At 42.8% G+C, this 23,051-nt stretch overlaps 3 protein-coding genes and 1 long non-coding RNA gene across 4 annotated transcripts; 3 read left to right on the top strand and 1 right to left on the bottom strand.

The window, feature by feature from the left end:
• The first annotated feature begins 1,371 nt into the window (after positions 1-1,371).
• noto (notochord homeobox) lies at positions 1,372-2,361 on the top strand. Its single transcript, XM_056427337.1, has 3 exons — positions 1,372-1,762; positions 1,857-2,044; positions 2,155-2,361. The coding sequence occupies exons 1-3, from the start codon at positions 1,372-1,374 to the stop codon at positions 2,359-2,361; spliced, it is 786 nt and encodes a 261-aa protein (XP_056283312.1).
• Positions 2,362-12,389: 10,028 nt separating this feature from the next.
• LOC130201711 (homeobox protein EMX1-like) lies at positions 12,390-12,764 on the top strand. Its single transcript, XM_056426802.1, has one exon. The coding sequence runs from the start codon at positions 12,390-12,392 to the stop codon at positions 12,762-12,764; it is 375 nt and encodes a 124-aa protein (XP_056282777.1).
• A 2,153-nt stretch (positions 12,765-14,917) lies between these two features.
• LOC130201410 (homeobox protein EMX1-like) lies at positions 14,918-20,918 on the top strand. The gene is given in 4 exon segments (XM_056426410.1): positions 14,918-15,263; positions 17,252-17,356; positions 17,359-17,435; positions 20,004-20,918. Coding segments are annotated over 4 exon segments (696 nt in total). The 3' UTR covers positions 20,172-20,918.
• LOC130201411 (uncharacterized) lies at positions 20,861-22,815 on the bottom strand. Its single transcript, XR_008833177.1, has 2 exons — positions 22,438-22,815; positions 20,861-22,001 (listed from the first exon to the last, which is right to left on the bottom strand). It is a non-coding gene; the product is annotated as an uncharacterized LOC130201411 (long non-coding RNA).
• Between the last annotated feature and the right edge of the window lie 236 nt (positions 22,816-23,051).

Raw genomic sequence — 23,051 nt, 5'->3', positions numbered from 1 at the left:
ACAGTTACTTAGGGCTCCGCGGAGCCTCTCCGCCACCTCCAAATGATGGAAATGAGGCTGGAAAGTTTGCAGAGCTGGCAATAATCCGAGTTGAAAGAGAGACTGTCTTTGTGTTGCCGTGGTGTAAGAAAGCAAATCACTTCCTTTAAAGAAGCCGCGTCTTCATCTTCAAGCCTTTAATGAGACGCCGATAAAACAAAGGGAGATTATTTCCGGTGCAAAATTGCCTTTTCGTCATAAAAGGTTTTCTTATCCACGTGCCTATAATGAGACTGGCTGTCGTTTAATTCGCGTTGTGTTTATACACAACGTGTTGTTGTCCGGCTTTAGACGGGATTGTTTTAGGGAAATCAGCCGAGAGAGAGAGAGAGAGAGAGAGAGGCATTTCCCAGTCTGACAATCAAAGGATGGGATGGATGGATCAAGCTGTGGATTAACGCGGTTCTTGAGATTAGTGGAGTTGCGGTTTGGGTAAAAACGCACGCACACACACACACACACACACACACACACACACACACACACACACACACACACACACACACACACACACGCACACACACACACACACACACACACACACAAACAGCAGCACCACTCTATCGTCACACCCGACCCGCTGAATCTGACGCCTCAATTACGCACGGCAGTCCTTCCATTTGAAGAGCAACACCGCTGCTGTTAAACAACACACTCTGAACACAGGGCGATTCATGTTGGACAGAAATAAGATGACGAGCTGTTTACAGGAGGGACTCTTGGTTTACAGCAGGTTGATATGATCCTACGTCTTCATTATCCCTAAATTATAAAGGTTGGAAAAAGTTGGAAAGGATACCAACAAATAAGTGGAGTTCAACACAGTATCCTCTCTGTTATTGTCCAGCTTGACGTCGGCCTCCAATCGTTACGCTGCTTAAAGCATCTGTCGGCCAGCCAGAACTTAAAAGGCTCCAAATAGGATGATTTGGTAACATCAAGGCTTTCCCAGCGGTAATGATTACTTTTGGACTTAAGATCCATGCAAGAATTTGTAGCCCAGTAAATCTCCCGAGGTCCCTGCCCCCACGGCTCTTCAAAAGCCTTGTCATTCAAAGGGTTAGGATGTTTGACAATCCCAGCTTGTACTACTCCACCAATTAATTGGATACGTTGTCGGGGATGTTCGTTTCTCTCATCTGCTACTTAGAAAGACAAAGGGTCGATGGGGGGGCTGTTGACACCTCGGTGTCCGGCCGCAGTATAAATGAGGAGCCTCGCGGGAGGAGCAGCATTCACTTTCCTGCTGCACTCCGAGCAACAACTTCATTTCTGCAAAGTTTCGAGATCTTATTTCACCACAAAAAGAAGGAAAAAAATACATTCGTTAGAATGCAGGTGCCGAACAGACCAATTGGAGCTTTCGGATACTCCGTGCGTAATTACGCACCGCCATCGCTGTACCCGCAGTACCAGGGGAGCCAGTGCCCGTTGACAACGAAGCCTCCCAGTGGGAAATCGTTCACCATCGATGCTTTGCTTGCCAAGCCGGAGCGCGCATCCAGCTGCCGGGCGAGTCCGACTCCGTGCGGAGAGAAATACCAACCAGGAGTCCCGGTTCTGCCTCTCACGGGACACGCGGGCTTACCGATGGCAGCAGCACCTTACGGCTACTCTCAAAACATGTTGCACTCTGCGCTCCACGCGCAACCGGGATACTCAGTCTACTGCTGCCCGCCGTTCACGTACCAATCCTCGTGTCGTGGAGCATTTTACGCACACGGTAAACACTATTTACTATTTCCTGGATCTAAATGTCAAAATGAAACTGTTTGCACGTGGCAGTGTGATTAAATGCGTCATCTCTCCTTTTGCAGCTGCAATGTCCAAAGTGAGCGCAGGGCTGCATTCCTTCAAAACTAAAGGTGGCAAGTCGAAACGGATGCGCACCAGCTTCACGAGCGAGCAGCTCTCCCGGCTGGAGAAGGAGTTCGCGCGGCAGCAGTACATGGTGGGATCCGAGCGGTTCCTGCTGGCCTCCGCCCTCCAGCTCACAGAAGCTCAGGTCAGAAACGGAAGAGAGAGGAAAAGGAGTGTGAAAAGAATATGTTATTAACCCCTTGTGTGTCTCTTACTGCAACCGTTCTAACATGCGTGTTGTTTATCTCTCTCCAGGTCAAAGTCTGGTTCCAGAACCGACGCATCAAGTGGCGCAAACAGAGTCTGGAGCAGCAGCAGGCCAAGCTGGCCAAGCTGGGCCTGGCCGTCCCGCTAAAAAGTCCCGGATCTCAAGGCCACGGGGACGAAGGAGATGAGGACGAGGAGTTCTCCGACCTGGACGTGGACATCGACGGGTCCGATGACTCGACTGACCACTGTTGACCGAACACCACTGGACCTTTTGTACATAGTGCTGAGAAAGGAGGCCTGTGTCTCCAACTACGGATATTTAATAGATGTATAGTTATATATTTAAATGTTCTTGCTCTTTGATAAACTCACTTCACCTGTTCAGTTTTTGTGACATATTCAGAAATATATTTTATGACATTAACGCCAACTGTGTCGTGATTATTATCCTTCTCATTCAGCCGAGTGTTAAACGTTAACGGTTACATTTTGTGTTGTAAGACGTCAGAACTCCTCATTTAATATTTGGACATTTTACACTGGAACACAGTTTCTAACATTTCATATTTCTGGTAGTCTGGTGCTCTTTACTGGTTTCACATGAGGCAGGAAAACACGACATCAGGCACTTATGTCCACCAATCGGTTTCGGATTCAGCGACTAATGATGACCGCTCTGAGTTTGTTCAGAAAATATCGAATCAGATCAAATCACTCCAACAAAGTCCAGATGAAGCAGATCAACTTAGATAAACTTTTAACTCATTTATTTTAAAGATGTGCTTTTCTCAAACTTGACATCTGACTCGGGCTCATTTTGTCTTATTTCAGCTTCATTTAGTGCATTTCATGTCCAAGAAAAGTGTTGAAATGAGAAGATCTGGAACCGTCATTCATGGGTATTTGAAGAAAAACAGTTTAGCCTAAATATCAGACCAAAGATATGCGTTGTCCAATCATCATCTAATGAGACTAATTTAACAACTACATTTACATTTCAAGAGCAAGTTTAATTATTAAAGTGAACTAAAAGCACGATGTGTGACTCGATTCTGCTCGCTGAAGACAGGAGTCGGTGATTTAAATAATAACTGAGCGTGAGATATATACGTGTCTAGAAACTGATTTACCATGAGAGATAAACCGGTCTCCTCCCTCATGTATCCCAATCAAACCATCATCGTGCCCTTTGACCTCCTCTTATTGCTCCTCTGATCTGGCGAGGCGTTTCCTCCCCCCGGTTTGATCTAAGTTGGAGTCTGGGACGGACTCGGGTTCCCCTCTGGTTTGAGCTAAACAAATAAATATCCAGCTCAGGGATTATGTGAGGATATGTGTAACCCGGGGTGGTAGGGGTCAGTCTGTCTCGGGGCCGGAGAGCATCTCGCTGTTTAATCTGTTTAAACGGTCACTCCGCCTGTTCTCGACGGACGGGGCTCACACACGCCCTCCCGCCCCCGGCAGGTGTCCCCGTCTCCGCTCTATTGAGCGTCCTCGTCTTTCCTTCCAGGTGGAAGGGGCCTCCCGCCGTCGGCTGAAGCCTGCCTGGCAGACATGAGGGATAAACCGAGAGATCGGGAGGTACACGGCAAACGAGTCCATCAGAGCGGCTAATTGCACCGGTCAACCCGAAAGTCCCGTCCTGTGGAGAACTCTGTCACATCAAACAAAGACATCTGAGCCGTGTGTCCAGCTCTGTAATCCTCACATGTTGTTACATAATAAGTTAGTAAGTGAGTTAGTTTTTGGTAATAAATGTATTATCATTATTTATTTCGGTTTTATTTTGTTGTGAGTGCTGTATTGGTTTGTGTAGATATAAATGTGTACGGATGGGTGTAGGTAAACTGTGTAGAGACTGTGTAGATGTATAAATGAAGGGAAACTGAGAGCCAAACAAGGGGAGGGGTGGGATGGGGAAAAGTTTGTGTAATGTGTTGTCTTGTTTTTGTTGGTGTTGTTTTTTGTTTTGTTTTTCTCATTGTTTTCATCTTATGTTAAAAAAAAAAAAAAACCCCATCATCCTTGTGTGGTGATTTCTACAAGGTTATACATTTGTATATTTTCTTTTTGTAAAATAATATTTTCAGCATAACAAACTGTAAATGCTATTTCACTACGAATATTCTGTAAAAATATTTTTTTGTTTATAAAAAAAAATCTTACAAAATAAATAAATAAATGTATTATCATGGACATTTACCTTCCATTAACTTCTGTAGGCCGTCCCCGGAAGTTAGCATCGCCCTGGTTCCCGTGGCAAAAAAACAATGGGATTTATTTATTGCCCTGTATTTTGTGAGATATGATATTATGTGAGATACAAACCCGTACGATATTTAAACGTTTTGTTTCAGCGAGTTCATTTCTTACAGATGAAACACAACTTTTATGATTTTTGAAGCGTGAATGCAATCTCCAGATGTAAAAAGCCAAAATTAGGCCAGTAAGTTAAAAGCTATAACGACACAGAAGACAAGTCAGCTTGACGATGTTTAGTCGTCTCATTTAGCCACCGTTTTTTTAATATCAAGGGATAAAAAATGACAAGAGGGAGATTTACTGAAGTATTTCAAATCACAGAATAAAGACAATGCTCTTATGGTGAACAACAAATCTTATTTCAGGAAAAAACATTGACTTACTCAAAGAAAACGGACTCATGTCAAGGTTTTACCTCAGGCCCAATTTAGATGAATAAGAGAAACCTAAAGTTACATAAATCTGATGACTAATATTGACAGTCTAGCCTCATTGGAAGGTTGATAGTGAACATATCCAATGAAGTCAGTAAATAGTTGTTCTCCTGTGACCAGCACGAGTCCAACAGGTTCAAACTAAATCAGATCAGATACTGAGAAGATGAAACAAGCCAGAGAGCCTGAAGTGAGTCCGGATCACATTCACGTTCACAGTTTAACTATTACTGCTCGTCGTGTCACATCGGGGACATTTGTCACCGACGGCTGGTGACAGTATCAAAGAGAAGAAGTTTAATAAAATGCTTTTTTTCTCGCCCGCCACCCCCTGCCTGCTCTCTCTCTCCTGGTGTCTCTGCTCGGCCTGATGAGGGCCGAAGCGACGCTGAAGGAGCAGAATTTGTGTAAAAACCCCAGAGAGCCGTTTCTGATGTGATCAGCTCCCCCTCCTCCTCCTCCTCCTCCTCCTCCTCCTCCTCCTCCCCGCTCTCCACACCCCCCAACGTAATCCCATTGAGGGAAAGAAAGAAGCAGCCAGAGGCCTGGGAAAAGCCTGGAGAGTCCTGAGGAAGGGGGGTGATTGGGGGGGGGGGCATCCCAATTAGCACAGGGCACCTTACCGGCTGGAAACAATCCAATGCTGGCTGGGTTTCTTAAGATGCGGCGAAGCTGCTTATGAAAGGGAACTGTTGCATCTTCCTTCGCCTCTTGACTTGTTGCTTTTATTCCTTTGGCAACTTTTTGTTTTGGTGACCGAGACAATATGTTTTAAAATAATTGTTGACGAGTTGATTTATTGTTCCTTCAAGGGAAAGGATGACACAGACGACCATCTCAGCCTCTCCAATGTGAGGATTTCCAGCTTTTCTTTGTACTACAGCAGTGGTCCCCAAACTACGGCCCGCCTCCACATGTGGACCGGCCCCCTGAACAATACCAGAGACGCGTTCCGATTTATTTATTTTTTCACCTGGCCCGCTGCTGTTGAGATTTGCAGTGAGACGCGGAGAAAATGTGAAGTGGTGCTCTTCGCAATAAAACATCTTTGATGGGACGTGTCGAGTCTCGGCCAATCAGCGTTCAGATGTCGACATCGTTTGGGAAGTTAGGTTAGCTTGAATGTTAGTCCGCTACATCTGCTGCTGTCACGCTGCACGGTGTAGCGATACTAACAAAGTACCCATACGTTAAGAGCGATATGATTTTGCATACTTTTAGAATCGATACTTCATTAAAAGAGCGATCAGAGCGCACCGCTCCGTTAAATGCTGTCTGCACGCGCAGCGCTCACAGCGAGTGGCGCATCGCTCAACCCCCCCACCCCCGCCCCCCCGCTGGCCCTCCAGCAGACAAGGGAAACGTTATGTGGCCCTCTCAGGAAAAAGTTTGGGGACCCCTGTACTACAGGAAAGTCACTTGAAGTGGAACGGTCGGCCGAACAAAACAATCCCTTTGTTGACGTCGCCTCGGGCCGCGGGACATTGGGACGGGCTCTTTTTTTCACAGGTTCCTGGCATTCACAAATCAGAATTTTGCAGATTAACGGATACTGAAAATGATTCTGTTGCAGCGAAAGTATTTTCAATGAGGTTGTTCTCTTTTGGTCGGAATTGTGCTGCAATGCTTTAAAGATATATGATTAAATCCATCTGTTGTTGAGCAGTGCAGGCTGTTCTCATGCAGAACGACGTGTTGCCGGCTTGCGTATGAACTGTTATGATGATACGTTAAGTACACTCAAACATGTAAGGCAACATAACCTCAGAGTGCAAACTGTAAACAGCCTTAATAAAGACATAGTATGTTAGCAGAATCCTAAAAACCTGCTGCACACATGGACATTAAGATAAAGAAAAGGGCACATGAGTTATGAAATATTAGTTGTACTATTCTGATAGGTATTTTCACAATTGAAATGTCAAATAATTGTGAAACTTGCCCAATATCATTTCTTGGAATCTAACGTGACACATTCAAACTGCTTGTTTTGTCTAAACTAACAGTGTAAAATGGAATTATGTTCATTTTATACAATAATATCTGGCAAAGTAAAGCAAATCATCCTCATATCCACAAGGCTGCAGCCAGAAGGTTCAGTATTTGTTGTTGAAAAAACAACTGAATGTTTCAGCTCAATAAAAATGTGTTCTTAATGAAATACATTGTCTCTGATAGTTAGCGGAGGATGTTCTCATCTCTTTGTCATCACTCCTGTTGTTTTGATTATTGGCTGTTTCTTTATTTGAATACCTTTAAAACATGTCTCCTCCCTATAGATGTAAATGACCTTCATCACGTGTCTCAGCTCCTGCGAGAAGGTGTGAAAGTTCTCATGGAGAGCAATAACCTCCAGCTCCAATAGGAGAGAGCACTTCATTTGAATAACGCGCGTTTTAGGGGATAGGAGATTGTAAAAAAAAAAAAAAAAAAAATCCTTCTTTGCATTTTATTTGCAAAGCCGAGGGCCCCTCTACTCCATCTAATAGTCATTAGCTTTCATTACAAGCGTTTGAAGTCGAAGCCGCCCTTTGTCTCGCGCTGAAAGGGCCGCACTGGAGGCGCACAATGGCTTCTGACACGGAACTGATCGCAGCAGCCTCGGCAGGTGCGGGGGAAAGGACTCGTTTTCTCCCCGGAAACAGAAGGTCCTGTTCCCGTCGTGTTCAGCGACAGAGAACACCAAGGAGCTACAAATAGAAAACAACTAGAGCGAGGGAACACGTGAAGCGCTGGCTTCCAAACGACGCGTAATTGATCCAACGTGCGTCTTTTACGCACACCGAAATGAAAGGCGGGTAAATCTCAAATATTTCACAACAACTGATACTCAGCAGAATATACGTGTATCTGGATTCCATTTTCTAATAAGAAGCTAAACACACAGCGGTGAATGAAGGCCTTTCCTCGACGTGAACACGTATTTTGTCCCCAGGCCGCGTGTTGAAAGGGGGGTGTTTGTTTATGCTGAGGAGGGGTGCCGGTGTGGAGGGGCGGGGCCCAGTACAGGTGGCTAAACGACTGCACTTCTCGTGCAGGTGGCACAAACTCAGCGACGTGCTACTTTCCCCGTCTCGTTATAATGGGGTGACATTTTCCAAGTATTTAAGTGGGACAGATTAGCTGAACACACAAAGCTAATGCGAAACAAAATGGCCAATTAGTTTATTAATGAACGCGGGAGGTGAGAGGGGAAACCCCGGAGCCGCAGCTGCGGTTCCATCGTCATCGTGGAGGAAGAGGCCAGAAGTTTGTCCACGAGACAAAAAATGAATAAAGTCAGACTTTAAGATTAACGTCGAGCTGATCCCCCATCGAGTTGTGTCGAATCACACCAGTCATGTATCAAATGAAAATAAAAACGGGGCTATTTTTCAAGGAATGTGTATTGAATCAAGTTATATCAACTGATTTGAGCTAACAGATGTTTTAGGTGCATTAATTTAAATTAATTTGCGTAATTCAGTTCAGTGAAGCCTAACTTCCATTTGCAGCTGCTGTGCTTTTTCTGTTTTTCTGGAGAGCTGAGATTGGTTCTAATGTACTCTTACAAAACTACGACTGCAAGTAAACTCACATTTCTGTAACAAATTCAGTGTTTGGGCCATTTTGAGAATGTATGTTTCGGGTTTACGGTTGGATTCACGCTATTAGATGAAGTTCATTAATAAGTATGTATTAACTTATAGTTTTGAGTGTAAGTGAGGTAATACTCTTCATGTATCTCTGGGAACTGGAAGTGAACTAAAAGCCCACTGAGGTCAAAGGTGACCTCTGCAGGAAACCTTTAATCCTATTAGCATGCTCTGACTTCCTTCAACCACTGGATGGCAGCATCGGTTTAAGAACAACAACAGGAACAACAACACCGTGAACTGGTTTAGTAGACTGGGAAGTGATCTCCCACCTCTGTGGAGGAAGTCAATGGAGTATTTTTTCCATAACATTTTTCTCTGATTGAAAGTTTTATTTAGCCACAAACAATGGAAATAAAGATACAGTTTTAAGGTCCCTGGGTCCAGTTGAGTGCCAAGTTATAATGCACTGAGGTGTAATCACGTGTAGAGACACATTTCTAAATATTATAATAAATATACATTTGGGAACGCATATTTAATACTTTCAGAGAGAACAGAATGGTTAAATCCAACGTGTACTATAATTATATTACGACCGTTTGTTTTCATTCAGGCGAGTATTGATCCCATTTTTCTCCATCATTATTAATCAGACAAAAAAACATTATAAGAGCTTCTTGTTTTGGCCACTAGAGGGCAGCACTTGTATTAAATGTGGCGTAGTCCCTCTCTTCCCATAAAAAAATGTGTAGCTATTTGAAACAGACAATTAACCTGTGGAATGTATATCAAATTATATATCGTGGGATCGAAGATTTATTTTTTATTAGAGGAAACTTTAACGACATTTGAAGGACATTTTACAATATATGTTGGTTTGTTGAACTCACTTTTTGTATTATCTATTTCTGACACAATCTCTGGAAGGCAGTATTGACACCAAGTAAATCGTCCTGGTGAAATAAAGTAAATTTAAAATGTAAAGCTTGTTTTTGTCAAATGCAAGTACATAAGTATAGCCTACCAACGTTTTTGGCTTTAATACTTGTTGCGCAAAAACTATTTATTTCCAATGTGTAGTAAACAAGGAGCGGTGGTGAAGTGTCTCTGGCTATACCTCCCACAATGATAAGACACCGTTTTGGTGAATTAATTCTGTTTTATACATATATAAACTGGCCCTGTGTTGCAGAGAACACGTCAAGCACAAAGGAATGTGACTCCAACTCAGACCTGCTCTTTATGGTCTCTGATGTTAACTATTCCCTCTTTTAGTTCCCTTGATTGGCCAATGTGTAACGTGCTCCAACTACTGTAGGAGTGACATAATTAATATATAATCTGAACACATTATGACATCCAGTGTGATACAAAGGGTGTTAAATGAGGATTACGGTCTTCACACGACACTAATAGTCCCAAATCTACTACAATGTTAAACTATTAAGGAATTTCTCTTTTAAAAACAGAATGAACTCGCTTCTCAGTTTCACCTCTGAAGAGCCTGTCGGTCGGACTCTCAGTGACTCTCCTCCGGAGCCTCGGGGGGTAAACAACGACAGTAGCCTTCGGAACAAAGGTGGACTGCTCCGTTTCTGTTAATGCAGAGCGATCTGAACATCTATTAACCAGCCGCGATCAGGGTCAGTGCGTCGGGCCCGCGGGGTTTCATCATTAAGCTCCACCCGCAACTTCGTGCTGTTGCACTCTGGGTAAAAAGAAAAGGGTTTCAATATTTTCTTTGAATCCTGCAATGAAGAGTTTGTGTCCTCACTTTCCCCACAAAGACGTTAGATCTTTATGACAAGCAAGTGGTTTTACACAGGGGTTCTCACATGAATTTTAAAGTTAAGGACACGTGACCTTATAACCAAACATTGTTTTAAACATGAAAATTAAGTTATAAGGTGTGTCTTGAAACAACGTTTGATATCATAAACAAGCGTTTCTAATGAGATGGAATGAGTTGTGTGTGTGTGTATGTGTGTGTCTGTGTAGGTGTGTGTGTGTCTGTGTGTGTACGTGTGTGTGTGTTTGTGTTTCTGTACGTGTGTATCTGTCCAAATGTGTGTGTGTCTGTCTATATGTGTGTGTCTGTGTGTCCGTGTGTGCGTGTCTGTCTGTGTGTGTCTGTGTCTGCGTGTGTATCTGTCCAAATGTGTGTGTGTCTGTCTATATGTGTGTGTCTGTGTGTGGGTGTGTGTGTAGCTTTGGTATTTTGTAACAGTGTGATTGATGCGGACACATATTCCCAGTGAAGCTGCATCGAGGAGTTCATGGCTCACCCAGTAAATAAATAAAGATGTGTGTCTGTCACACAAGATGACAAAAAGCCGATGGAGCCTTTTTCCTGACACCAAGCGCCGCCGCCTTTAGGAGCCTTAAGGAGCTTTTCGGAGCCTTATAGGAGCCTTTAGGAGCCTTTAGGATCCTTAAGGAGCTTTTCGGAGCCTGTATGAGCCTTAAGGAGCCTTTAAGAGCCTTCAGGAGCCTTTAGGATCCTTAAGGAGCCTTTCGGAGCCTTTAGGAGCCTTAAGGAGACTTTAGCTCTAAACGCCTAATCAACAACTTGTTTCACCTCATCATTTCCATCGGTAATGATTTTCTAATGCAACCTCGAAACAAACGAGCGTATTAAGCGGATAATTATTAACCTGGTTAGTGCGCCGTGGGAGCTGAGCTAAGGAAGCCGACGAGCTCCAAACACCATGAAGGCGCCTCTGGCTCTCCACGTCGGTCTGCTGCCGAGCTGTCCTCGCGCAGGAGCCCCACTCGGTCTATGATGTTCATGTTGAAAGCCTAACACAACTAAACTCATCTCAAAACAAGACAAATATTATCCACAACCATTATTATATATTTTTTTATTTGTATTTAATGAATTAGAAAAGCCTATAGTTCTCCTTATTCAAAAAGTATAATCTAAATATCATAATAAAAACCATAGAGGCATATTTAATAACAAATTATTATTATTAATTAGTAATAACTGATTCCTAATTCGAAATATGATGTTGTATTTTTCATATTTTCGTTATTCTGAAACAGCCGTTCAGCATGTTGCATAATGTGCAGACAGCAAGAAATAGAATAAAAAATCATGCGTTCAAAATATAATTAAAGTTGACCAAATGTGCTCTTTGGAAAGGAAATTGTTTGCACCTCGTCACGCGCGGGGATTACATCGATAGTTCAATTTGCACCTTTACCTGTACATGTGCTTTTACACCAATGAACAAATCAATGGCACGTGGAATATAACTGAAATAAGGACCGTGCTATAGAACTGCGCCACGCAGCTGACCTTTGCAGCCTTTCAACGCGCATTTCACACAGAAAGGCCGCGCGTTCCGCACAGATTTTAGCGCATAATCACGAGTTACGACACGTCTAAACGTTATTATGACAACTAAAGCACGAGGCTGTGAAAATAACTCGTTTCCTTGCACGAGACATTTATCCACGTTTCATTTCCCTTCCCATGTGTTATTGTCACAGAGAATTCCTGGATGCTTGAAACGTCACTGAAACAAGTAGAACCCCCCCCCCCCCCCCCATCCGCAGTGTGTTTCCCTGAAGAAAAACGAGATATTACGGCTGAATGGGACACACAATGAGCCATTAATTGGAGGCACACATGTTTTCTCAGCGTGTCTCTGTAACTAAGCTGCCGGGTCTTGTGTGATCTTTGAAGCAGGCACTTGAGGAGACCTATTGGCAGGCGCTCTGGTCCAATCAGCGCCCTCCTCCCTGCGCCACGCTGAAGGTTGGGGGCGCTTTACTTGGTGCGCATACTTGTGCAGAAATCCTCCGAGTGCGCGCAGACTTCATGGATCCGGGTCAATTTGCAGCACCGCTGAGTTTTGAATAGCAGTACCATTGCTTTGGTCGTGATGCATCTCTGAGGGAGATTGCTGTTTGGGTTTTTTTTTTATTGCCAGCGGGGAGGGACAACACAAATCACTTTATTTTTTTTGGGTATTGCTTTTTCCATTTCTATCCAGAGATGATGTTTTCTTCTGCAGGCAAGCGCTGCTTCACGATCGAGTCTCTGGTCGCCAAGGAGAACCCTCTCATGTCGGAGGACCCCATCCGCCCGACGGCTTTAAGTTACTCCAACCCGGCGGCCGACGCCTTAATGAACAGTTACCAGGTTCCGGCGGCCAGGACCCTCTACCAAAGCCCGGATCTGGTGTTCCCGGAGAACCACCCCTCCCTCACCGTGGCGCCCCACCAGCTCGGAGGCTCCCACCACCTTCAGCATCCGCACTTCTTCGGGACGCAGCACCGGGACCCGCTTAACTTCTACCCCTGGGTCCTACGGAACCGGTTTTTCGGACACAGATTTCAAGGTTTTGACATATTTGTTTATTATAAATAACGCTCGTATACCACCTATTTGTGATCTCTGCAATTATTTATGCCAAAATAATCAGACGGAAGAAACAAATGTGAGCATATTCTGCCCATGAAAGGCTGTGAACTATTATCATATGATATAATTTGGTGGACTGCCTGACAAACACGGTTTGATTCAAAATAATCTAACGCAGTTTCATTAAATGTAAAGTGCGCTTCGATATTCCGGTGAGAGGCCAGATACCTGTACATAATAACACGGAAACTATTTCTCAGTTGAACAATAACTTCCAGCCGGATGTCGGCTGCTCTCATATTTCCATCTCGTTCGCCCCGCAGCTCTTCTCTCACAAAGCCGCAGCCGGGAGGAGATAAGCTGGGATGTAGATTGTTCTCGTTGTTCAATACAAGAGAACTCGCCCGAGGTTATGCTCATTTCATTCTAAATAATAATAATAAAAAGAAATCTAGCACGACAGCAGGCTGTAGAGACACGATTGATCAAATCAAGGATAATAATTTGAATATAATAGAAAGATCCTGTCAGGGTATTATAGCAGCAACGGATTTGAACACGGCCTGCAGTGATTTATTTAACAGGCAAACCTCAGTGCAATTGCACACGAATAAAAGCAAATCTATACCGTTTATGGCACTTTATATGGTGTGAGGCAACTTTTATTTTCATATCGCTTTTTATGGCATACAGTTCTGGAAATAAAAAATGTATTTATTGTACAATGAAGAAATAATGGTGCAAATCCATAAAATGCTCTGAACAAATAAACTAATATTATTTATACAATGGTAATTATATGTACATTTACCACAGGGTGGGAGCTGAGCTAAGGAAGCCGACGAGCTCCAAACACCATGAAGGCGCCTCTGGCTCTCCACGTCGGTCTGCTGCCGAGCTGTCCTCGCGCAGGAGCCCCACTCGGTCTATGATGTTCATGTTGAAAGCCTAACACAACTAAACTCATCTCAAAACAAGACAAATATTATCCACAACCATTATTATATATTTTTTTATTTGTATTTAATGAATTAGAAAAGCCTATAGTTCTCCTTATTCAAAAAGTATAATCTAAATATCATAATAAAAACCATAGAGGCATATTTAATAACAAATTATTATTATTAATTAGTAATAACTGATTCCTAATTCGAAATATGATGTTGTATTTTTCATATTTTCGTTATTCTGAAACAGCCGTTCAGCATGTTGCATAATGTGCAGACAGCAAGAAATAGAATAAAAAATCATGCGTTCAAAATATAATTAAAGTTGACCAAATGTGCTCTTTGGAAAGGAAATTGTTTGCACCTCGTCACGCGCGGGGATTACATCGATAGTTCAATTTGCACCTTTACCTGTACATGTGCTTTTACACCAATGAACAAATCAATGGCACGTGGAATATAACTGAAATAAGGACCGTGCTATAGAACTGCGCCACGCAGCTGACCTTTGCAGCCTTTCAACGCGCATTTCACACAGAAAGGCCGCGCGCGTTCCGCACAGATTTTAGCGCATAATCACGAGTTACGACACGTCTAAACGTTATTATGACAACTAAAGCACGAGGCTGTGAAAAGAACTCGTTTCCTTGCACGAGACATTTATCCACGTTTCATTTCCCTTCCCATGTGTTATTGTCACAGAGAATTCCTGGATGCTTGAAACGGCACTGAAACAAGTAGAACCCCCCCCCCCCCCCCCCCATCCGCAGTGTGTTTCCCTGAAGAAAAACGAGATATTACGGCTGAATGGGACACACAATGAGCCATTAATTGGAGGCACACATGTTTTCTCAGCGTGTCTCTGTAACTAAGCTGCCGGGTCTTGTGTGATCTTTGAAGCAGGCACTTGAGGAGACCTATTGGCAGGCGCTCTGGTCCAATCAGCGCCCTCCTCCCTGCGCCACGCTGAAGGTTGGGGGCGCTTTACTTGGTGCGCATACTTGTGCAGAAATCCTCCGAGTGCGCGCAGACTTCATGGATCCGGGTCAATTTGCAGCACCGCTGAGTTTTGAATAGCAGTACCATTGCTTTGGTCGTGATGCATCTCTGAGGGAGATTGCTGTTTGGGTTTTTTTTTTATTGCCAGCGGGGAGGGACAACACAAATCACTTTATTTTTTTTGGGTATTGCTTTTTCCATTTCTATCCAGAGATGATGTTTTCTTCTGCAGGCAAGCGCTGCTTCACGATCGAGTCTCTGGTCGCCAAGGAGAACCCTCTCATGTCGGAGGACCCCATCCGCCCGACGGCTTTAAGTTACTCCAACCCGGCGGCCGACGCCTTAATGAACAGTTACCAGGTTCCGGCGGCCAGGACCCTCTACCAGAGCCCGGACCTGGTGTTCCCGGAGAACCACCCCTCCCTCACCGTGGCGCCCCACCAGCTCGGAGGCTCCCACCACCTTCAGCATCCGCACTTCTTCGGGACGCAGCACCGGGACCCGCTTAACTTCTACCCCTGGGTCCTACGGAACCGGTTTTTCGGACACAGATTTCAAGGTTTTGACATATTTGTTTATTATAAATAACGCTCGTATACCACCTATTTGTGATCTCTGCAATTATTTATGCCAAAATAATCAGACGGAAGAAACAAATGTGAGCATATTCTGCCCATAAAGGCTGTGAACTATTATCATATGATATAATTTGGTGGACTGCCTGACAAACACGGTTTGATTCAAAATAATCTAACGCAGTTTCATTAAATGTAAAGTGCGCTTCGATATTCCGGTGAGAGGCCAGATACCTGTACATAATAACACGGAAACTATTTCTCAGTTGAACAATAACTTCCAGCCGGATGTCGGCTGCTCTCATATTTCCATCTCGTTCGCCCCGCAGCGCTTCTCTCACAAAGCCGCAGCCGGGAGGAGATAAGCTGGGATGTAGATTGTTCTCGTTGTTCAATACAAGAGAACTCGCTTGAGGTTATGCTCATTTCATTCTAAATAATAATAATAAAAGAAATCTAGCGACAGCAGGCTGTAGAGACACGATTGATCAAATCAAGGATAATAATTTGAATATAATAGAAAGATCCTGTCAGGGTATTATAGCAGCAACGGATTTGAACACGGCCTGCAGTGATTTATTTAACAGGCAAACCTCAGTGCAATTGCACACGAATAAAAGCAAATCTATACCGTTTATGGCACTTTATATGGTGTGAGGCAACTTTTATTTTCATATCGCTTTTTATGGCATACAGTTCTGGAAATAAAAAATGTATTTATTGTACAATGAAGAAATAATGGTGCAAATCCATAAAATGCTCTGAACAAATAAACTAATATTATTTATACAATGGTAATTATATGTACATTTACCACAGGGTACATTATTAGTGTATCTCATAATGACTTCTTGTTGCTTGCTGGGCTTATTTGGGATACAAGAGCACAAAAAAGCAAAACATAAATATATAATAAATAATTAGTCTTTAATTAAAACATTAAAGAAATACAAGTTGACTATCAACAGAAAACGAAAACGCTGTTCTTACATTTAGAAATCAGAACGTGCTACCTTAAAATAAACATCTCACAATATTTTCGGTTTCATGTTATATTTCCCCCCACAAAATATAGCATCGGGGTGATATCTAAATACGTTTTCAGTTATTTCGATATCAAATTCTAGTCAATCTTATTTACTATATTTTTTCAGTAAATTTAAATTAAATTAGTAGATTATAAAAAAATGTTATGAATTATATTTTCTGCAAAACTAAAACCGACTCGTCATTTATTTATGTTTAGTCGTAAAAAAAAAAACATTTTAAATTTTTTTTCTACAAGGCTTATAAAATTTGTATTACAAACTATTTTCAATCGTTCTCTGTGCATAATCTATGTTCAATTGTTTTCATATATAGTAAATCTAATTAAAGGGTAAGAGTAACTTTAGACAGAAGCACAATCGTTGCTTTGTTAAAACCATGAACACGAGTGTTTCTATTAATCTACTTACTAGCAAATATTATGATTGTATGATCATTAATAGGCTAATAAGTAGGCTACGTCTACTGGATATAATAATATTAAGAATAATATTTAGAATATTATTAAGAATAATAATATTAAGTGTGATGTGTTTGTATGTTTTATGTTCACTGCATGCACCTATACACAAGAACAAATTCCAGGTATGTGTAAACCTACTTGGCAATAAATACTATTCTGATTCTGATTAAGAATAATAATAATATTATAAATAATAATAATACACCATTTCTAAATAGATTTGAAGTTGTGCTTGACCTTTGCTTTTCATGCCCGTGCTGCTGACCCGCAGCATCATTGGCTCTGCAGAGTGGCGCGGACGACCTCCCGGTGCTCTCGGCCTCTAATACAGCCGTCAACGCTCTCGTGTGACAGCCAGCTCGTGCCGTCCAGATAAAACCAGCTGTGACGATAACGTGTAACGAGTTACCTCTGCCAGCCCCGTCTGACCGCCATGTTGTTTCCCTTCGTCTCCGGTATCAGGTAACGACGTGTCCCAGGACAGCCTGCTCCTCCACGGTCCTTTCGCCCGGAAACCCAAACGCATCCGGACGGCCTTCTCTCCGTCCCAGCTGCTCCGCCTGGAGAGGCCTTCGACAAGAACCACTACGTCGTCGGAGCCGAGAGGAAGCAGCTGGCGAACAGCTTGAGTTTATCAGAAACACAGGTGAGCTGACGTTACTGCTATGGACGTACGTGACAATGAGTAGTGCGTGGTGACGCAGTTAGTTACCGAGCTAATGTTGAAAATATAACTAACTTGACAATGAGTAGTGTTTGGTGACGCAGTTAGTTATGACCGAGCTAACGTTGAAAACGTAACTAACTTTACTCTGAAAGCGCTATGGCCCCCACGGTTGACGGTTTGGGGTTTTAACGTGACTCTTTATTTCGTGGAGAGCAGTTATTTCCATGGCAACAACATTCTCTTCCGCTAAATCCCCAGAATCAAACGTTTGCGTCGTCGCTGCTGATGTCAAATATCGCGATATTTTAGTTTTTTTGCAATAAAACACAAACGATAGCGCAAGAGAACACATTTAGATTTGACTGTATTTTAATGTTGATAAATGTGTTAAATAATTTGAGGATAATTCAAATTTGATTTCGGATTTAAAAAAAGGTTTTTAATCAATATATCCAAATTAAGCAGAGTTCTACCCGAACAATTACATTATTCCCCAAAAGTGGAAATTATAATTTTTAAATAACCTGTGGTTAATTTATGATACTGTGATTTTAAACAATTACAGCCTAATAATCAACTTAAATTCAAAGCAGCAGATAATCTTTTTTTAAATGAATGTTTCAAACTGTTATATCAGAAGGGAAATCTTTTAATTGTTCATTATTTTAGGTGTGCACAAAGAGGCCCAGTGTTTTTAATTATAGCTTAGTTGTCATTTACAAATAAGGAATCATCTAAATGTAGGTTATAAGTTGCCAAACGTGACAGTCGACTACAGCAGTAATGACACAAGTTATTTTAATGAACGGTGTGATATCGTCTACGGCTGTATTGCACCCTTTTTAAATCTATGCAATTTGATTTAAATAGAAAATCCATCCACACAGGCATGGCTGCAGCTTAGTCAGTTAAAGCGCCCCTTAAAAGGTGTTTAATTCAGACATGTTATGGGATAAAGGAGCATAAATGTTATTGATGGTTATGTTTAATGAGTCCACATTATCTGGGTGTCAATTATGCCTAATTGGCAATATAAAGAGAGGTTTCCTGATTCAGCGTGATGGGTAAATGCTGCTTGCAAGTTTTGTGTCAGTCAATAAGAGGCCCTTCAATTATGCACCAATAGCATCATAGCAATTTTAATGACAGTGAACTGAATGTTAAGTATCTCACTCGTTTGTGATTCGCATGGAGACGTGTGGACGAGTAGACCGATCAGGTGACTGAGGCCGTATGAAATGGGCATTATTATTCAATATCACCCTCAGCAGGTGAAGGAAGCGTCAAGCTGTGAGAAAAATAATGGTTGCTAAAGTAATGAAAAGCTGCTGCTGCACTTTTTCTGTGGCTGGTTCCATCTATCGATGTCTTGTTCTTAAAGTCTCCTGCCCCGTGGACAAATTAACAACAACACTCCCACCTCTGGGAACTAACATGAGCGCCTGTGTTGCTATTTAAAAAAATTCATCCTGACCACCAAGCTCATATTCCAAGGTCATACAACATGTTTAGTTTTTACAACAGAATCCTAATAAAAGAGCTTTCTGAGAGCAGTGTGCACGCTGCGATTCATACAGGCAGGAATATTAAACACATGTGGATTGAGACTTTGGTTGTTTTATTAGTTACCATTTAATGTAACGGTAAAAAGGGAAGATTTGATTTTAATAAAACACAATTTGAGAAGAAAAGAGAATATTTACATTGTTTTAAACACCTCTGCCCAGCATCCTTCTTGCTTGACCCCATTCAATCTGGAAAATAAGTTCTTTGGATGATGTTGAAGGCTGATCTGTCACTGTGTCAAACAGCCTATAAGAAATATCAACTTTTAAATACTTAAAGGGCTATTTTGGTAGTCAACAAACACACACACACACACACACACTTACTGTAAACATTATTAATTGTAAATAGTGTGTACTTGTTTTAATTCCTGCTGAGCATTGCCACTTTCATTTCACTGCACACCCTGTGTGTGTATGTGACAAATAAAACATCTTGAATCTTGAATCTTGAATCTTGATTAAAATAAGTGTAACATGAATTGTGAAAGTCATTTTGAAATGACTCTTGATATGACGCCACATTTTATTTGTCGAGTGTCCCACCAACACACAGACATTGTAACTTATCAAAATCACAGGTAGAACTGAAACAATTAGCCAAATAATTGATTAGTTGAATTAAAGAACATGCACGTGTTGTCGTTTCTCTGCATGAATATGTCTGGGGTTTTGAAATCCTGCATGTTGTTGTTGACACAATCCTTCGGCCAAGTTAGACCGAGCGATTTTCTCGATTAATTGAGAAAATACTGAGCAGAGATAATGAAAATAATATCATAAAAAATATGAATGACGGCTCCGTTACAATCAGACATTAAACCGACCGTCTAGAACTAAAGTCACACCGGCGTGACGAGTAAACGTGCACTTTGAGGAAGGGCTACTGCCTCTGTGAAACGACACTACTGTCCTCTTAGCAAGGATCATCACCACCATCATCATCCTCATCATCATTAACCCTGTTGATTTGTCCGTCCAGGTGAAGGTGTGGTTCCAGAACAGGCGGACCAAGTACAAGCGTCAGAAGCTGGAGGAGGAGGGGCCAGACAGCCAGCAGAAGAAGAAGGGAAGCCACCACATCAACAGATGGCGCATGGCCACCAAGCAGCCCGGCTCCGAGGACATCGACGTCACCTCGGAGGACTGAGAACCTCCGGCGCGTCAGAGGACCAACGCTATTTATTATGTAATATTATTAAGTATAACTAGGCACCTTAGAGGAAGGAGTAAATATGTGATCGCCCGCACTTCTCCTCATTGAGGTGCGACACTGGAGAGACAAAGAAGCATCTTATTTAATGACATGCGGATGAGGAGAGATCCGACCGAACGCGAAGGGACCCGACGCCGACCTGCTTCAGTCTGTTTTTTGAAAAACGTTGTACAGAGGCCATGTGTGAAGGTTTTTTTTTTTTTTTTTTCAAAGAGGCTATTTGTTTCATTTGATCTGTTTTTACCGCCCGGTTCGGGTCATCAACGCCTCACAGCTCGCCACCTGTGTACCATAATAATCAAAATGTCTCCTCGATGACGAGATGGCGCCGTCGCACACTTTTGAAAACCACTCGGTGAGTCGGTTGAGCGGGCCGGGGGGGGTTCTGGCCAAGAGGAACAGGAAATGAACCAGGAGATCCAAAATGTGCAGCGTGATTTATTTCTCTCTCCGCCGGTGACTCGACACCCGCTCCGGCGCCTCCGAGCGAAGACGCGGCGCAGAGAGGAGCAGCGTGACGGCGCTCTGGGCGGCGTGGGGCGACGGGCGACCTTTGCGTCCGCTTCAATAATCATGAAGAGCCGAGTGTAGGACAAGATAAAAACATACGAGAACGAAAAACGTCAAGCCCAATGTGTAATTACACAAAGATGTTTTAGAAATAAAAAAATATTTCTCCGACTTTTGTGTAATTCAGGTCTCACTTTGTACACACATGCAGGTTTTTGTATTTATTACAACCCCATTCCAGCTGCAGGTTCCCCTCATTAGTTCCTCCTCCGCATGTGTAAATCAGTGTGAAACATGCGGCCGCCGTGTTTGATTGGAAGGAAAAACTGAGGCCGCCACAAAGAGATCGACGGAAGAACCATTGTTCAGGTCGCTTTACGCTGCGAGACCAGAGAGACAAACGCGTCTGTCGTAGGTTGGGAACCACTGAGGTGTCAGGAATGTTGCAGGACATCTGCACAGGTGTCAGGTGTGTTACCTCTCGGCCAGTATTTGTGCTCTGAATTCCCGCAAAAAGGGGGACACGGAAATGACTCCCATCCAGAGGGGTGAAACCTCTGGTGGGGGGGGGGGGAGAAAGTAAAACAGTTACTATTGTTCAGCGGCTCTTTCACCAAACTGCCTCAGTAATCACCTGTCAGAAGAAACGGAAGGAATCTCCCCGTAAATACCCCGAGGCTTTAGTGATGAGCCCTGACGTCTGACCCCGACGTCTTGTTTTGTAAGCTAAGAGGAACAGAGAGGAACTGAGGGGGTGTGTGTGTGTGTGTGGGGGGGGGGGGGGGGGGGGTGTAGTCTGGCCCTTTTTGTCTTTTTCACAAACATCTGCAGCAGCAAAAGAGGCCACCTTGTTTTGGGTTTCCATGACATCCTATCCTCACTGCAGGTGCAAATACACAGTAAGAGAGATCCCCCTTTGTTGTTGTCCAAATAAACAGCATCAAAAGGTAACCGGTACAGTAGCTCGCTCCCCCCCCCCCCCCCCCGACCTCGGGTTAGGGGGAAGGTCAGCACGATTAACGAGAGCCGCGCCTCTCATTTGCCTGTTAGGAAAACAATTAAAGAGGGAAACTCACGGCCGTCTCCCTAAACGCTGCATCTCCCGAGTCAGCAGAGAGAGAGAGAAGAGAGTTCAGGGATCCGCCGGCAACAAAAACAAGAGTCTCTCCGGAGGAGCAGAGTGCTGCGAGGGGGGGGGGGGGAGGCGTCGCAGAGCAGAACTGAAAGACACCGGACCGGTTGATTACCCGTTTCCTGCGGGATGACAGAAGCATCCTTACTTTTCTTTTTTCTTCACCCCACGCAAACACGACGGATTACATGTGGTTTTTTTGGGTTTGTTGTAAAAACTGCACGGCGAGCGACAAATCATGCAGCGTCGTCGCAGTTGTCACATTGCGTCAGTTTCAGCGAAGCGGCACGCTGAATTACAATTACAGCCTCGTTACTGGCAAAGAAAAGGCATTCCAGATCATCTTCAAGACGACTGACACAACAGTTGGATTCTGCTCCGCGTGGACCGTGGCGGAAATGACCTCATTTGAGGTATTTGCATAGCGTTCTGACACGTGCGAGTGAAACTGCAGTGTGCTCGAGGTCAGAGAAAAGAATGAAACAAATGAAACACATTTATAAATGTTTGAGTGTTTGGCTTTTTTTCAAAATGTATGACAGAAAAAGATCTCCATACCAAACACGATGCTGATGACGAGAGAAGCTGAAGGTCTGGTGTGTGTGGGTCTCCCAGTTTACTCCCAGCATCCTCCACTGGTCCTGCGTGTGGCTTCTTGTCGAATCACCCGGCTGCGTTCCCTCCGCAGATCACACCTCGAGATAATACTCGAAGACAGGAAGTTTATGTAAATCAAGTGCAGATTCATACACAAAGCAGCATTTATAGAATAACAAAATACTTTTAAATATTTGTTTGAATATTGGGATTAGGAACTTAATTCGGACGTTTTCAATACAAAGATACAACAAAGTGTTATTGAATGATTTAAAAAGAGATATATTATGTAATGAAAGCTTTTGATAAGGTACAATATATCATGCAACCTAGGCTTGGTTGTTGGGTTGGCTGTTGCTCTATCTATCTATCTATCTATCTATATACACATATATATATATACTGTATATATATATTGATATATATATAAATATCAATATATATATAAATCAATATATATATATACAGTATATATATATCACATATGTAAATAAATATGTATATATATCACATATTTAAATAAATATATATATATATCACATATGTAAATAAATATATATATATATATCACATAT

Source organism: Pseudoliparis swirei, chromosome 11, assembly GCF_029220125.1.
Source record: "Pseudoliparis swirei isolate HS2019 ecotype Mariana Trench chromosome 11, NWPU_hadal_v1, whole genome shotgun sequence".
In the NCBI taxonomy this organism is placed as follows: Eukaryota; Metazoa; Chordata; class Actinopteri; order Perciformes; family Liparidae; genus Pseudoliparis; species Pseudoliparis swirei.
This window is presented reverse-complemented; position numbering and strand designations above follow the sequence as displayed.

What these genes read in the sequence shown, in the direction of transcription:
- noto (XM_056427337.1), top strand. Translation starts at nt 1,372, where the DNA reads ATGCAGGTGCCGAACAGACCAATTGGAGCTTTCGGATACTCCGTGCGT. An exon ending in TGGAGCATTTTACGCACACG is followed by an intron (nt 1,763 to 1,856) that starts GTAAACACTATT and finishes CTCCTTTTGCAG; the next exon opens with CTGCAATGTCCAAAGTGAGC. An exon ending in TCCAGCTCACAGAAGCTCAG is followed by an intron (nt 2,045 to 2,154) that starts GTCAGAAACGGA and finishes ATCTCTCTCCAG; the next exon opens with GTCAAAGTCTGGTTCCAGAA.
- LOC130201711 (XM_056426802.1), top strand. Translation starts at nt 12,390, where the DNA reads ATGATGTTTTCTTCTGCAGGCAAGCGCTGCTTCACGATCGAGTCTCTG.